At 51.5% G+C, this 17,035-nt stretch overlaps 2 protein-coding genes across 6 annotated transcripts in view; both read right to left on the reverse strand.

The window, feature by feature from the left end:
- The window catches only part of LOC122388042 (formin-like protein 6), a 133,920-nt gene that overhangs the window by 85,842 nt on the left and 31,043 nt on the right, over positions 1-17,035 (reverse strand). For 2 of the 5 annotated variants that reach the window (XM_043378803.1, XM_043378804.1), the window contains exon 2: positions 5,802-5,835. The gene's annotated coding sequence lies outside the window, so the exon portion shown is untranslated. Of the gene's footprint in view, positions 1-5,801; positions 5,836-9,170; positions 9,380-17,035 lie in introns of those variants that run through there. The other 3 variants (XM_043378807.1, XM_043378805.1, XM_043378808.1) reach the window with 3 other exon arrangements.
- On the reverse strand, positions 11,770-13,470 carry LOC122388044 (guanine nucleotide-binding protein G(i) subunit alpha-2-like). The gene has a single exon (XM_043378810.1). It carries the CDS (start codon positions 13,262-13,264, stop codon positions 12,206-12,208), a length of 1,059 nt encoding a protein of 352 aa, XP_043234745.1. The 5' UTR covers positions 13,265-13,470; the 3' UTR covers positions 11,770-12,205.

Genomic DNA, 17,035 nt, shown 5'->3' on the forward strand with positions numbered 1-17,035 from the left:
TGGCTGGCCATGGCGCCGCTCATGGCGCTCCGGTGGGCTCGGAGCGCCGCCGCCAGGCCAGGCCGCCCCCGGACCCGGCCGACCGCAGGCGCAGCCCGGCAGAAAGCCCACGGGCTCGGCGGCGAGCTCACAGCCGCCGAGCGGGCTTTGTGCGGGTCAGGCAGTCGCTGGAAGTGCGTTAGCATGCGTGCCGGGCGGTGAATGAGGTTCTTGGTACAGGTGTTCGTTTGAAAAGGCTGCAGATCGGGTGACTGAATTTAACACCAATGACGAATGAATTGGCAGATCGATAGGTCAGTACATCGAAAGGTGCAGACGGCCTGAATCAATTTGACATTGTTGCCAAAACAGAGGTCTGCACATCAGCGGCAAAATCAACATTGCAGAAGTAATTGCAGTCATGAAACCCATGCAATGCCACACGACTCGAGCAGCGTCGCAGTCCTTCAACACTCGCCAAGGCACCTTAAGAAAAAAGGTGTCTTCTGTGTCGACCCTCAGCATCCTCAGACCGGGTATCACGTGTCAGCAGTCCCGCCGGGACATCTCTGTAGGCCCGATGGCGCACAAACAGCCACCCACGACACTTTTTGTCCCCCCGAATCGGGCTCAAGGGCTGCCGGCGCGCCCGAGGCCCGCTAACCGGAACCGGGACACCGGAACCGTCCCGGTCCAGCCGAGGGCTCGGGAAATGACGGATCGGCCAGCAAAAACCACAGCCAGATTTCGGAGCCGTTTGAACCAGCGTCGCAGCAAAAACACCAGCGCAGCGATTAAGAAAACATCCGAGGACAGCTGACTGAAACGTTCCCGGCGGTGATGATAGCAAAACTCAGCACCGTCCACTGCACACATGAGCTACAGATTCTGCATGTCGCGACTGCACAAAGCGCAGAGCCCAGTCAGAGGCGCCGTGTAGGCCTGAGGAGCTCGGTGGCTGCCCGCCGTGCCACGACCCTCCACCGCTCCCGCCCACAGATAGCGGAAGCAGTTCCGATAGGCCGAGCGACGTCTGAGCAGATCGCGGATGCCACCGCCGGGCGAGCCGTGTATGTGTGCTGGATAACGGACCAGCGCTCGAGCAGCCGGCCGGCTAGGCTCGGGCGGGGGCGTCCGCGGCTGGCAGGGGGCCAGCCTCTGCTGGCGTCAGTGCTGGTCAGACCCGGCCCAGTGGGCGAGGTCACCACGGCTCGGCCGTCACGAGGCCAGCTGCCCCGCGCCGGGCCTCACAACCTCGCGGCTAGGTGAAACGGCAGTCCCGGCCGCAGCCTCGACGCCGCTTCCGCAATGCACTCCCTGTGATAGCCTCCTGCATCGCTTTGAATTGATTGACTGTCATTCGGGCAGGGTAGCTCCTGTCAGAGGTCACGTGTACCGAGAACCATGGCAGAAGTCAGCCACAAGAGCTCGCTTCACAACTTTCGATCATGAAAAGCTGGCCCAGCTCCAAGCAGCACTTGAGTCGGCTAAACTCGACTCTAGCCCGGTCACAGCTCGACCCGACCTGTTGTCAGCCCAGCTACGATTTCCAGGTCCCAAAATGTTACCACTCGAGCCCTAACAAACATTCGTCCCTTGTCCTAGCTCAATCCTAGCCCTACGACTCTAGCCCTGGACCATCCTTGGCCCGCCTACGACTCTAGACCTGTCCAGTGTCCAGTTGTCCACCCCTGGTCCGCCTACAGCATACGTTCCATGGCCCACTCCCGGTCCTGGTCCTGGTCCGGTCCGGTCCGGTCCGGTCCTGGTCCGGTCCGGTCCGGTCCCCTGTCACGGCGCCGGGCCCGGCCGGTCGGCTGTTACGCCGCGGAGACACTCGGTGAAACCGAGAGTTCGGCCCGGCCGTGGAGGCGCCGGAACGGAGCGAGCTCGACTCGAAAGCGGTTCGACGGCGGCGCCGCGTTTTCACTAGCATCGCTACCGGTGCCAGTCGGCCCTGCCCCCCTGCGGCGTCACGATACGCGTCTCACGCCACGATGCGAGGCGTCACGGCATGTCACGGGCCGTCACGACCGTCACAAAGCGTCACGATGGAGTTGTGCTACGGTAAGAGAGATTTGCAAACAGTGCGTTTCCACTACGCAGTTGGCTATGCAGCCTTCCGTATAGCTTATGCGTGACTAGCTGCAGCGGAGTGACGTTTAACGCAGGAAGGAACGGTACTCAAAACGCACATTGCGCTGCGCACAATTTTAAGCTGAAGTGATGTGTGGTTGCTATGGTGTCTGACAGGCGAGGTCACGTGGTCATGACGTCATGGAAAGTCACTGACGTGTGCTGCGTTCCACATGTGACAGTGTGACGGAAGTAGTGACACCGTCACACTACGGGCACTCAATCGTAGTCACGCCAGCTACAATAGACAGAGGCAAGGGTGACAACGCTTTATCGTAAACCGGAATTATTGTTCATGGAGACAAATCACGAAGCGGCTGGACAGCAAACTGGATCTAAGTGAAAAATGGGTTACATGCGGATTTTGGAATGCATCCATTTAGCCATCGAGTTTGTAGGGAAGCGGAATGTTACAAAATAGTTTTCACGCACGCAAACCGTTAACCATTACTTGGCGCTGGCATAAAGCGTAACGCGTACTGAAAGAAATGCAGTTGCAGTGACAATTTCTAGAGCGACGAAGGGTTATTGAAATCATGAGCCTGGCTTATGTCAAAAACACCTGTTCTCTCTGCATCGTCTAAAAGGCATTTTGTTCATGTCTGGGATTAAAAAAAAAAAACGACCTAGTGACAAAGCTCGGCACGATTGCGAATGGTAACGATCACCTTATGCGAGTAACGGGAATTTGAGCATCGTCACAATCCCCATCCGCATGATTTTCAACGCATCTATATGCCATCAGAAACCCTTTCAATAAAATATTTCTGGCAAGTAATGGCTTAGCAAAATAACTTAACAATAATGTACAAAACATTCATTAATCATCCACTAACTACAATTAACTTTGTTCAGCGCTTACCAAATGTTCAACACAATTTTCTACCCAAACCAGCTGTTCAGTCCATTTCTTATTACATGCTATCGTGAAAGATCCTAGAATGCCATGTCCCAGACACGCATCACGACCGACCTGAGTCCCACAAACCAAGTCGCAGCCATCACTCAAGGTTATCGCTCGGCGTTCCTTCGAATGTTGCCAGCGCCAGGCACCAGCAACACATGGGAGTGTGACTCACCGTGCACCAGGAAGCGATGCCTGACCACGGACCAAAGCGTTGTGCATTGTTTCGCGTGTGTTATGGCACATACTCGTTCGTTTATGGACATAAGACAACATTGCATGCGAGAAGAAGCTCCATTATGTGATATGTCTGTGGCTGACTATAGAAATTCATTATTTCATGGAAAACAAAACAAAGGTATTTCAATTAACGCAAAAAGAGTAATGATACATACAAAAAGAAACATGCCACATAAGACCAGAACGCTCGACGCGATGGCCCACGAGGCAGCACGGCATGCTTGACTGTAACCCTGTGGTCGACTGTATCCTATCGACTATACCAAGCACGGACTGTCCCATTAACACCTGCCTCTAGCGTCCCAAAGCATCTGGTCCTGGGTGTCCCCATGATAGCAGCCACGCAACTTAAATAACTTACATCACCCTATAATCCTTCGTGACAAGTCACCAATCTACACCAGCCATCGCGGGTCATGTAAATCTCGTCGGACGTGGCCCGGCGCGCCAGCTAAGTGGCCGTAGTCTTGAGCGCCGTGCCTGCCTCGAATGTATCACAGCAGCGCACCACAGGCGGATGTTGCATAAGAGCCTCATCACCGGTGACACGTCAGCTTCTCCGGAGTGCACCGGTCCCCGACCTGACCGGTCGTGACCTCTGCACCCAAACGGAGCCTCCGGAGTCGCCGAGTCGACCTACCGGCCGAGCCGGCCGGCCATGCAGCGCTGCGGCGCATTATAGCTTTCCTATCCCAGCGAAAGTGAAACGGCGCTATGACGTCGCTGTTTGCTACGGAGGTGTCAGCCGCGGCGGTGGCGGTGGCGGTGGCGGTTATGTTGGCGGTGACGGCAGCGGAGCTGGCGGTAACGTCAGCCGCTGCCGTGGTGGCGGCGGCATGGTGGAGAGGAGGACATACTGCTGGCAGTACTGGTGGCAGTGACGGTTAGACGTCAGCAGCGACAAATCCTGAGCACTGTCACCACACAGAAGCTTCTCTCCATTGTCACTGTGCCGCGACAGCACAGCAGTCTCTCGACCCGGCCGAAAAACGTCCTACCTTCCTTTGTCACCAGCAGCCCTGACGTGCCACCGGCCCGACCAAAAAATGTTCTCCGCAAGTGGCCGTGGTAAAGAACTCACAAACTTCCTTACAGAGAACAGACGGTGTTTAGCGACGCGTGACGATACTTCAGATACACAACTGTAAGCGAGAGAGAGAAGGGTGCTTGGGTTTCCCTTCCCGCATGCACCGTCGCTGATGCCACTTCGGTCAGAACTGCGAGAAACGTTCCTTGCATCCGGGTGCCAGGAACAATGCCCATTTTTTCCGACCGATGGGTAAAACCGACGGCAAATTAGGCATCGTTTTCAATCGCGCACTTTAATGAATGGCGTCATTATCGTTCATTCGGGGAGCGCAGAATCAAATCGGTCCACTTCACTTCCGTGACACAAGAGCGATAGCGCGTCACTAAGCCCGGGGAACCGTTAGCACTGGCCTAAAGCTAAAACCCCACCTGCAGCCACTAGCCTAAATCCCGGCCGGCAGCCACCGGTCTAAATCCTGGCCGTCAGCATATTTTAGCCCGGCTGAGATGAACCTCGCTCGGTGCGGTGGAGGCTCTGCAGCGAGGCGCCGCGCGCCGCTGGCGCTACCTCCGCTCCTGGACGGCGCGGCGGCTGAGTCGAGCTACGGCCGGGAGAGACAGGGAGGTGGGAGGGAGGGGGTGTCTCCAGGGTGCCCTCCGCCCCCTGGTGGCCCTGTCCCACATCCCGGCACGGCCGCTCAGCGGCGCTGCAACACGGAACTGAGCGCGCTCCTCAAGGTTGCCGGTCTGCCGGCCGGCCGGTCCGCGCGGCGGCGTCTCAGCGCGCGGCAGGCACGGGTCGTGGGAGGGGACCGAGGGTCGCAGAGTGAACTGACGACAGCGAGTGAGGTGTCCAGGGAGCGGTCTGCACGGGGGGGTGACCCCCTCACCCCCGATCAGGCCGCCTCTAGTGTCGGGGCCCGGCTTGGGAACCCGGAACGACTCTCCGAGGCACGGGAGGCCCGGATCACCGATTCAACAGACCGTAGCCAATGTGGGCCGGCCGGCCGGGGGTACGGGTGCGCAATATCGCCTCGAAGGTCACTCGCTCAATGCATGGTTCGGGGAACTTGCAATTTCGATATTCATACGCGAAGAATGAAATTAAAGTATCATAAACTCGTCGAACACTTGCAATTATGCGCAACAAATGAGCGTGCAAAAACGGCGCAAGTTTTTACAACAGCCTAAGGGCGTATGAAAATTATGATAAAAGTAGTTTCATATACAGTTATTTAAAACTATCGATTCTGATAGCAATGAGCATATTGTTTTTCATATCTAATCTACAGCAGTCGTTAAGCAAAGTGCAACTCATGTTGAAAAAATGTGATATATCTCAAGATTGTGTCCACCATCGGCACGGGAAAAGAACGTTTTCCCGGCACATACGCATGTCAGCAATTCACCTTTGCTCTCTCCTCATCGATTCCTCTCAGTAACACAGGTCACTCAGCACCAAAGCAGCTAGCTCTGTGTAGTGGCTGATGATGGCGCCGATACGTGAACTTACCTCCTACTGTATCCAGCAGCCAGGGGCGGCCATTCTGAAACGGAAACAACAGTTAGATACATAGATGCAGAATGCAGGAGTTGGGGAAGATCAACTTTGGTTTTAGATCCCTTTTGGATCCTTTGGTCTTTAGGATCCCAGGCTGAACCCCTATTTTGAAACGAATCCCAGCAGTTTGTGTGTAACCAAAAAGTCGCTAGAAGTAAAAATTGAATTGCTATGATCTCATCAGACCGACAAAACTCAGTCCGTAAGTATAAAGACAAAATAGGTATTCGTCTGCTGGAAAAGACACCTTAATCCTCAGTCTAGACATTGTAGACATTAACCTTTCAATATGACTGGTAAAAACTGGCAGAAAAGGCCTTTCATCCGACAGTTTAGAAAAACCGTCAAGCATAACGATAAACTTGGTACACACAAACATTGTCAAAGCTCATTGCGCCGCCGTATGAGCTTTCCAGTTTCAATAGTTACTTCTTATCCATATATGTTATTGTCCTTGAGGAAAACTGGCATCAAAACTTAAGTGCTCGTGCTAAAAACCATGTAAGGCTTCGAAGCACATCATATAGACTGAATGTAACGACGTATTTCCGAAAAGCTTCGAAAGAAATCACCCAGCAACTGAAGCGTGGTCCTTGACCATTTCCAACCAAATACATATTTCAACGTAAACAATACTGCGGCATCAAGTCACTCACCGGTAAAAGCAAGTTAGTTGAGTTATCTATGAGTGTCAAACATTTACTTCCTAAACAAAGTACGAGCCGCACTAATTTCGTGAGGAAAGGAATTTACTTGACTTTCGCAGCTGGAATAACCACATGTTCAATGGGCATTGAACAGCATATGCAATGGCATGTAGAGTCTCCAGACTGCATAATGCATGCACATTGCACATCCCGGGCTTATGAACGTGCTGTTCCGGCACTGTCAGCTGCATGTCCGTCCTCTAGGCCTCCACCGAGCGAGTGGCGAGACTCCATTCATGTCGGTCCAGTTTACGTGGGCGAGCGTCTGCCACAATCACGGCACAGGCGCCGGATCAAAGCTCCTGCACGGTCCGCCTCGCGCCGCGTCCCTACCAGCCCACTCTCGCTGTCGAGCTGCTACCTTCGCCCGCCGGACGGCGATGGCCCTGCTGTGAGGAATTATGCAGGCGCCTCACGCCGGTGCTGGTTATCGGACAGCGTCCGAATCACCTGTGGCTCTCAGAACGGTTCCCAGGGGGATACAGCACCGGTAGGTCTGTCCCCCCGAGTTAACCACCTGTGGCTTCTCCCGTGGATAACTTGGGAGTGGGAGACGGGACGGGGCGGGTCGTGATGGGACGGGAAGGAGATAGGGATGGAGCTGGATGTAGGGTGGGATGGCATGAGTTGGGGTGAGGCGGCTCCGGAGACGGGACGAGAGATCGAATGAGGCAAGGTAGTGTGCCGAACGGGACAAGATATGAAGGAAAAACGAGACGGAGAATTTTAAAATCTATCCTCCCCATAATTTCAATCACCCTTGGCACACGGAACCGTCATCGATTTCCCACACCTTGACATCTCTAAATCTTAGTTCGAACAGTTGCTACCCAATATCCATGTCGAATGACCTCAGACATGGGGGCGTCGGTTCCTTGGTGTCAAGACGGCCTGTGAACTGCCGGCCTCTGGACACCTGCCTGTGCCGTGCGTTGTGAGTGCAGATGCCGCGTGGCGCCCCTCGACCACAGCAGGTCCGTGCCCCGTCTGCAGTGCAAATGCAGACGGTACAAAGCACGCTTCGCCAGGTGTGCTGGAGTTCTTGGTTTTCCGCCTTATAAATGTGTGCATCATTAGTGATGCACCCATACCGCACAAGAAGTCTCAATGGATGTCATGAATGTCACCAAACAAACAAAAGCCAGTCACATGATTAAAAACTTTAACACCCGTATACTAATGCCAAATGAGCTAGGGAACGCCATGAATCACATTTATCTCGTTTCTCGAAACCATAAATCTTTAGGCTGACACCTCACAGGAAAAATTGTTGCTGCAGCTTAGCGATGATTAGAATTAACTGCGGTACACGAAATTTATATCTCCCCCGCAACACTACGGCACGGGAGATGTTGCACATGTTTGTGAAACACAGGGCTCAGCTCCGGACTGATCTCCGGACTGTCTCGCGATAGCTAATCAAGAAAACGTCCAGAAACGCGTCACCACAACATTTGCCATCAACGGGCTATCAAAAAGCCGTCAGTGAGGCCAAGGGCAAGGCTCATTCCCAAACCCGGAAGTCACCTTTGCACAGCCGCAGCTGCCCTCGGCGTGGCTCAGCCGTCATACCAGATCAGAGCACGTCCCCAACAACCCTACATCAGTCGCATATCAGTGGCGTGGCGCGACGCGGCGCGTCAAGTTCGCCGCAGTGCTGACTCTCCGGGCGCCGCGACCCTCACCGCTCGCCCCACGCGCTGGGTGGGCGCCAGAGGGCAAGGCCGGCGGACCTTGAAACCAGCGTCCCACCAGCATGGAAACTGCGCGCCGCGGCCGGTCAGCGTCACGTCGGTACGTGACGAGCCGGTCCCGGCCAGGCGGGGATGTATCTCACTCAAGGAGCGGCCCGGGGAACAGAGACAGCCGGCAGCTCTGGCCCACGTACCGGAGCGTCAAAAACTGGACCGGGCCCCGACCTTGACACAGTTTGGCGCTGACAAGGTTAACAAAAACACACACCCGTACAACAGTCAGAGGTCGCGCCTGTCGCAGACAAACGACAGAGACCAGGACAATGACGATGAGTGGCAGCAGACATTGATGTCATGATTCCCTTATCACGATTATTAGCAGGCATGTATTGACGGTTGAATGGGGTACGATACCAATGCGAGGTTTATGGTCAAAAGAAGTGCGTACGAAGGTCGTAGCAATCCGTCGTAGGTCGCATTGCCATCCATTGCATTTCCATCAGTAGGCAGGCAAAGGATAAATTCCAGCTGAAACTGTTCAGCTCTTCTTTTGCACCCATGCACATTTCCGGAAGCAATCAAAATTTCTGCAAAAAGATGCTGCGCCAACCTACCGTCGCTCCCCATTGACCGTACTATATGAGATAAATAAAAAAGCGTTTGAGTGGTAGATATTCACTTTAACATACCTGTAGATTATCTTTTGAAACAAGTGTAGGTGCCATCTTTGGTTCAAAGGGGTGCCACTTTTGAACATTCTATTGCAAACTTGCAATAACTAAGTTTGATGAAAATGTTACAAGAATTTTACAAAATCGCGATCCGTATGATAGACGCAGAACCGAACTCCATCGAGACTCCCCTAATTCCACTGGAAACAGCATATTTTTTACTACATAAAGCACGTCATTTCTACTTACTTGAGGAATGTCCCGTATTCCAATCACAATCGGCTCCGTCCTTGCCACACACGTGCCAACAATCCTGTCACTCCTCCTCCCCGGTCAATCCACCGGCGCACACTGAGCACTGCACGGTCTCGTGCTCGGTGGTCTCACTCTCTGAGCGCTCTCGGTCGTCGGAGCTCGGTCGCACACAACCGTCGTCGGTAGCCGTCCGAGCCACACTGACTGACTTTCACACCGCCAGGTCGGCTGACCTTGTACGAGCATGGTGCCTGGCCGGCGCAAGGCCGACCGGCCGAAGCCGCCGCCGCCGCCGACCGGCCGCCCCTGGCCCCCGCCGCAGCGGTCGGGCCCCCTCAGCGCCCCCCGTCGATTCGTAAGGACAACAGAGGGCCGAAGATGTGATGATTTCTCATCTCGCTGTGGTAGCTGACAAGGTGAAACAAACTTGGAGAAGCGACTGCGATTTTTTGCTGATTTGTACCATCCATCGTAAAATAGCGAACATCGCACAAAAGAATTGCGTATGGTAAGAAGACGCAGCCAAGAGAAATTTAAAAAATGTAAAATGGTACAATTTTTCACTTATGTTGTACCTAGTACCTACCTACCCAAAACTAGAAATTCACGTTGCATGTGATCGGTTTAACCGGTGTATACAAATATTTCAGGGATACATGTAGATACAAATATTTTACACGTTGCTTGGTAAAAAAAAAAATGAATCTTGTACACATTAGAATAATCTTATTCGTATTCACAATTAATAAATGCAGGACTCCGTAGATGCTCTTCATAGATGCTCTTCATAGAACAAGTGAACGGAAAACAACAGTGAAGTGGAAGATAATCATTAGAGGGTGCGAAATGCTCACGCAAGTCCGGCTTTCACGGCGCATGCATTATTTGCAACATGCAGGCGTGGTACTTGAGTAATGATATTCTATGGAAACCATCATTAAACACCCAGTCTGACTCATCATCAGTTGAAACTATTTCATACAGCCTGCCTGATATGAAGTTCATACTACCATTTGGAGGTGAAGATAATTGAGGTTCAAGACGCTCAACATTCCATTTGGCAACAATTTCGAAGCGACCATATGGAATATTGTGCACGAGACCAAGTCAGCCTTTGGAAACGAATCAGTCAGGGAATTGGTATTTCGATGGATCGCTGACATTTCAAGTGGGCCAGAAAGGCTGCACCCACATTTTAGACCACTTGGAACGCTTAGAGCTTTGACTGACCAGTGCAACCACTGCTGACCATTTTCTGGCCTTTTGGAGGCGGGGCCAGCTGACCGGCAAATGGGCACACGAACTTAGTTTGGTGTGACCCCTCACGAGAACCGGCGATAAGGAGAAATGGCACTGTTGTTCGTCACATTGATATGTCGACCCCCTCTACGATACTATATGATACTGCACGTCAAAAAAAAAAAAAAAACAGGTCGCAGGAGTCTAATGGTAAATGCATAGTGGAAATGCACACCAAAAAAAGTGGACAAATAATAAATGAAATAAATCAAAACGAGCATATCCTTGCTTCATTCCGCTCTTTCTAAGGATATCGGCCGTACCCTAGGTCATCAAGGTAATGTGTTATCAGAAAACATGGCATACCTTTTATGCAAATACGTACTGAGCCTTTGCGGCACTGAACAATCTGCTAAAACGTCATGGTCCGATCACTGAATCAGTGATCGACTCGCTAGTCACTTGCAGAATTTGTAATTCACGACCAGTAGGAGTGGATGTTTTCCCTGTAGCAAATCCATCGGCCACCTCGCATTAGTCTCTTCTCTAACTAACCCTCGTCGTCGTCAATCCCTGGCATCATCCCATCGGCCGCGGTCGTTCGCTCAGCCAGAAACCCACCCGTCTGGAGCCTAACGACCTCCACCTTGACCCGACCTCTGAGCGCAGATGACACGATCGCCCGTGACCCATCCTCAGCGCAGCCCGATACAAGCTGAAACAGCTCTGCCAGGCGTACAAACCTTTGCTTCCGCGTGGGCGAGCGGCCCGTGAAGGATCTATACGAGACGGCGCGGCGCCGCGGCGCGCCGTCCCGCCTCGGCGATAGCGTGAGCCCATGGCGGAGGCGGGAAGGCGGAGGCTGGGGCGGAGGCGGAGGCGTAGAACAGGCGGATGCGTAGGCGGGGGCGGAGGCGGAGAACAAGCGGGGGCGAGGCGAGGGCGTGGGCGGCATCAGAGTGATGATGATAGTGATGATGTTTGTCATGTGAGTCAATTGTGCGCAGTGCAAGTTTCCGTAAATCAGTCACGCTGTACCAGTAGGTATCCGGCGCACATCCTTCCGAATTCTATCTTCAGCAGCAGTCTAAGAACTTCATGGGATAGCATTAAGTCATGGATCTGATTCAGCCCCAATAACCAAGTAGTCTAAGTAGTATAAAAGAAGTCTAAAAAGCACAAACCTATAAAAACATCACTTATAAATTATAATACCTTCACCAATATACCTTGTTTTTAGATAATGACTAACTGCTGAAGAGTTCGTCCACCATAGATACTAAAGTGCGAAAATCATTACCAAACCATACGATCGAGTAACCATCGACTCCTTTTATTGAAATGCGGTAGAAAATTAAAGTTCTCTCTCCAGCGACGTTGAACACAGAACAGGCCAGGTAAGACTAAATAACACCGACACATGTGCCATGAAATCATGCAATAGACTACAGCCAGAGTGCGCGAATGCCCAAACATAGACCACCACAGCACATAAGAGGTCTATGATCTAAATTTTGACGCGCTTTAAAGCGTTTATATTAAACACACGTAAAACTTCTCTTCCTTCAGCGAAACAGCTACTTTATAAGCAGCCATTTTGAATCGAACACGCTACGTCCGAAGATGGGGCTGTCTCGCACGTCCATGCACAACATGGCATCAAGTGGCAACTATTGATATTTGGTCACACATAACGCTTCAAAATGTACTAGTATACAAAACCACAAACAACTGGCTCTCCGCTGTCAAACGCCAATTGACAAACAATAAAAACAAAAAAGGCATCGTGCTCAGAAGAGTCCAGCGCTCTTCATGTTATCACGAAGGATGAGTTCGGCCACAACGTGAAAGACCAGCTGGACGTTCTCCTTGTTTGTCGCGCAAGTGCAATGGACAAAGATGGCTTTGTTGGTGCGCGACGCCACGTCGAGAAACATCTTCTGCACGAAGGCCGTGGCCGACTCGTAGTCGTTGCCACCTTTGTAGGAGGGAAACGCGTCGCTAAGCTTACTGACCAGCAGCTTTTCTTTGAACACGTCACTCTTGTTGAGGAACAGAAAGAACGTGCTTCCCTCGAGCCAGTGGCTGTTCCAGAGGCCGTCGAAGATGTTGAGCGACTCGGTCATCTGGTTGAGGCCGCGCTGCTCTGAGCTGGTGTCCCGCGTGTCGAAGGCCGCCAGGGAGACGCAGAACAGCACGGCCGTGACGCCCTGGAAACAGTGGATCCACTTGCGGCGCTCCGAGCGCTGGCCGCCCACGTCAATCAGTCGGAACGTGACACCGCGGATCTCCACCGAGATGTCAATGATGGTGCGCGTCTCGACGCGGCAGTGCAGGATGTCCTGCTCGCTGGGCACGTACTCTGTCCCCGCCAGCCGCGGCAGGTGCTGCAAGAAGTACACGGCCGCGTCCGAGAGACGGATCTCGTGACAACGCCGGTACGCCTCCTGCACCGCGTGGCGCCGCCACAGACGGTGTGCCAGCCGACCCAGAGCCGGCGTCAGCTCGGCGCCTTTCGGGGACAGTGCCAGAAACGCCGCCATGTCCTTGTCCAGGTCCTGGTCGGTCAGATCCATACGCAGCTTGCGCATGCCCTGCAGGAGGACGCGCATGCCTTCGATGGTGTTATCATAGATGTCCTGCCTGAAGAGCAGCCGCTCCTCTTGTGAGTACCCGCTACCGTGGATCATCCGGATCTGTTTCATCAGAGTGCTCTTGCCGGTGCCAGCGCTGCCCAGGAAGAGCAATCTGACCTCTGTGCGCGACTCAGGTTCGGTGAGGTCCTTGTCCGGCAGACAGACGCGCAGGTCCGGTACCCGCAGCTCTGACGTGGAGATGGTGCACCCCATGGAAGGTGCGGCGCCACCCCGGAGGCGGGAGGGCTCAGGGTTGACGGCGGTACAGAAACATTCGCATACCAAGTCCGTATGAACTGCGTGAGTAGCGCAGAAGATCCAACGTCCACTGAAAGCTATATGAATCAGTCAGCAAAAAGGTGGATTATACGAGACATCTGGAAATATGCTGAGGACCGATTTACAAACAGCCTTCTGTCAATCAGAAGAGATTACAACAGTTAATGCAAACATGACCACCGCTATCTTTACAGTTGTATGAGGAATGAGGATCTCAAATCCTCCAACTCTACCACGGACACGTTCGTTTGATCCGCCAGCACCCTTACCAGCCTCACCACATCATCACTGTCACCAAAACCACAGTTACTGTCACATTCACAGCTCACAGGAGCAGCATGAATGGATCCCGTCTCGGTGGCGTCGTAACTCTATCTGCCGGCCGACTAAACTTTGGCGAGCAAACCACAATGCCCACAGTATGTTAGCCGTATCGAGACGTTCAATAGGAATGTTACCATGACGACTAAGAGATGCTGACATGCGTCAGCATTCGGTGTATACCCCGCAGGATTATCATACCAGGAAAAGGGTTAAAAGGTTCTAAGTGGGTGTACGTGTGCATAGACAGGTGAGCAGATTGCTTTGTCAGTTGCTTGATTTGTTTGTTGATTGATTGATTTGATTGGGCGCCAAACACATTTGTTTGATGCGCTCAAAACAATTTGGCAAATCATTAAACATCAGCTTTTAGAGAATAAAATACTATCATAGGCTGGAGAAAAAAAAATATTACAGACAACAAAAAGCACCAAAACAAACTAGGCAGTGATCAAATTAACTATACGACCTGCAACAAATGGGTTTTCAATAAAGCGTGAAACGGTGAAGGAGTACGTAACTACTGCAAGCATGATCCAATTTCCACTCTCTTTGATTATATCCTAAAGTATCAGTTCTACAACTTTAAACACCGCACGATATGTGCCACCTTGTTTCTAAGGGAGGAATAATTCGAGTGACCGCAAAATACTCGAGGGAGATAGAACCACGCAATGGCACATTTTGCTCCGCCGACTGGCAGACACCGGGGCGATATCTGCGGCCTCCCAGCGGTGCTCGATTTAAGAATGAATTTACATGGGATTGGATGGGTGCTGCCACCCGAGATCACATACATAACACATGGACAGTGCGGCTAGAAGGCGATCCAGATAACACTTCGTACCGTGGAGTGGAATGCTTCACATGAGCATTATTCACTTTACATGGCGAATGAGACGTAATGCGCCATAAAGCGGTGCAGGAGCTACCAATTACTGTCTAGCTTTCCGAAAAGGTCACCACGCCATGTCATTCAAACCGACAATGAATGGGGTGGAATCCTTCATATCAACAGTCTGTCTAGTGATTCACGTCATGAATAAGCCCGACGCCATCGGAAACTTGTCAAACTTGCATAGTAATAAAAAACTCAGTGCACAACCAATACTCATTCAGTCAGTTTCGATGCCAGTTTTATATGAGAGGATGCCATATCATTTTTTAGACAGATACATAGGTTAAGTTCTACCGGTGACATCACCTAGTACACCTGACATCGTCTGTGACATCATCAGATCTCGGCAGCCCGAAAAATCACTGCACTGTGACTGGCGCACAGCGAGCAAAGCCAACCGAATCTCGCGTTTCCGGGGCAACCAGCCACCGGCACAGCACGATTGGCGACATTGACAGTTCACGATTCACTAGATTTAGACGAACGACGAACAATGCCACCACTCGATTCAATACCGCCGCAAAGGCTACGTATCTCACCACAAGAATGATTGCCTCAGGGAAAAATTCACGGTTCGCCTAGCATAAGATCGCATCTGGAAATGCCAGTCAGACAAATGGCCACGACGCAACATCTGGACGCAACTTGTCAAATATGATGGATGGAATGATATCGCACGTGATATTTACGTTAGAAGACGCACTCACATGTCCAAATAATGAACGTCAACTACGCTGAGATACAAGGATATGACAATGCCTCTCCTTATAGCGATACGCACAAAAAAAGAGATTCCGTCCCGTTCTTAAAATAGAAACAAGCAAGTTGAAAAAAGCAGGAAAAGCTCGTTCAAAAACGGCAATCGTTAGATAATGAAAGCCGACAATCTGAACTAGCTAGTCGTTTGCGAGCTTCGAAAGATACTCGTACGTTGCAGGCTGAGGTAACGCAGATGAAAGAATGTTGTCATCTAGCTATAGCCAACAGGAATGTGTACTTTCAGTAGTTTTTTTTTTTAGATCGTGCTCATTTGCTCCCGCGCATCAACCCTCGGTTTTGAGATTAGTTCTGTGACAAAACCCAACCACATAACATCACTCGCTGGTGATGTTAACTTGTCCAGCCTCTGTGTCTTCTTTATAAGATAACAACATAAACATGAAAAAGTAGACATTGAGCTGTGGACATCAATATTGCTAACGAGCATCACTCAATATCTGCACCCTGGATCCCTACACTTATCAAGAGACGCCGTCAACAAATAAAGCGACACCCAGCGGGACGGTTTCCACTTCTGGCTAACATCAAATTCGGTCAGCATCAGTCGGCAGGCACACTGGCAGCGCACACACCACCCGTGCCGCCACCACTGCTGACTGCACCGCCACGCAGGTCAATGACCCCGCGGGGTGGCGGAGAGGGTGGCGGTGGTGGAGGCAGAGGCGGTGGTGACGGCGGTTCTGAGGTGTGAAAACCTGCAGGCCCATGGACATATCCGCTCTGTTATAAGATCTCCAAGAGAATAGAAAGCGTAACAGGAGATAAGCATAGAGGGAACCCAGAATGATTCGACTGGTGGATGGTGTGTCTCCATGGCACATTAGGACTAGAGCTGCACAGCCGACGATGTCGGAGACCGCACCGACCGGTCGTGGTGGAAAACAGCTGAGCGGAGAGTAAGCCTGTCAGCCTGACAGAGCTTACCTGGCAGTGTCAGGCGCGTTCCAAGGTAAGGCCGAGAGTAAAACCAACAACGGAGGCGAGTGACAGGCATTATGCAGCACCAGCGCACAAATTGAAGCACTAAAAGTTTACCTTCTTTCATTTAATAAGTAGGTAAAGCTAAAAGGTTTACTACTTTAACACACCCATTTAGAGCACTTCACGGATAGGCTTTTTAGGAACCGGCCCGGCCCATATCCGGCAAGTCATATCCAGATCCGCCCATCATCCGCCTTTCTTTGAATATCAGAATCCGGCCCACCCATGGCCCGTATTGCAGCCAAACTTCCAAAAAATATCCGTAATAATCCGTTTCACCAATAACTGGTTTCACCCAAAACTGGACTAATAAATTCAATCTAAGGGACCAGACAGCCATACATCTCACAGACCATCATGGTTCCAAAAACCATGCTTATAAACCTAAAACCACATGAAAATCACCACATTGGTAAACTAGGTATCAATTTTTAACTTCAATGTTGAATGTTAAAATTTTGATCCGTTTTGATCCGGGTTCAACCTTCAATTCCCAAATCCGGCCCGCCCATACCCGTTCTTTTTTAACAAATTTAGAATCCAATCCTATCCGGTCCGCGGATTTATCCGTGGATAACGGATTTATCCGGCCCATGAAGTGCTCTACCATATATGTAACTTGTATAAGAAGGACGTCGAATCGAAGTGGCGTTTAAAGATGAATTGATAAAAGTGCTGACCTACGATTACAGCAATGCCTCATCACAAAAGCTGTCTTTCTCATC

The sequence above is a fragment of the Amphibalanus amphitrite genome, unplaced genomic scaffold (assembly GCF_019059575.1).
Source record: "Amphibalanus amphitrite isolate SeventyFive unplaced genomic scaffold, NRLGWU_Aamphi_draft 000306F_arrow, whole genome shotgun sequence".
In the NCBI taxonomy this organism is placed as follows: Eukaryota; Metazoa; Arthropoda; class Thecostraca; order Balanomorpha; family Balanidae; genus Amphibalanus; species Amphibalanus amphitrite.

What these genes read in the sequence shown, in the direction of transcription:
- LOC122388044 (XM_043378810.1), bottom strand. Translation starts at nt 13,264, where the DNA reads ATGGGGTGCACCATCTCCACGTCAGAGCTGCGGGTACCGGACCTGCGC.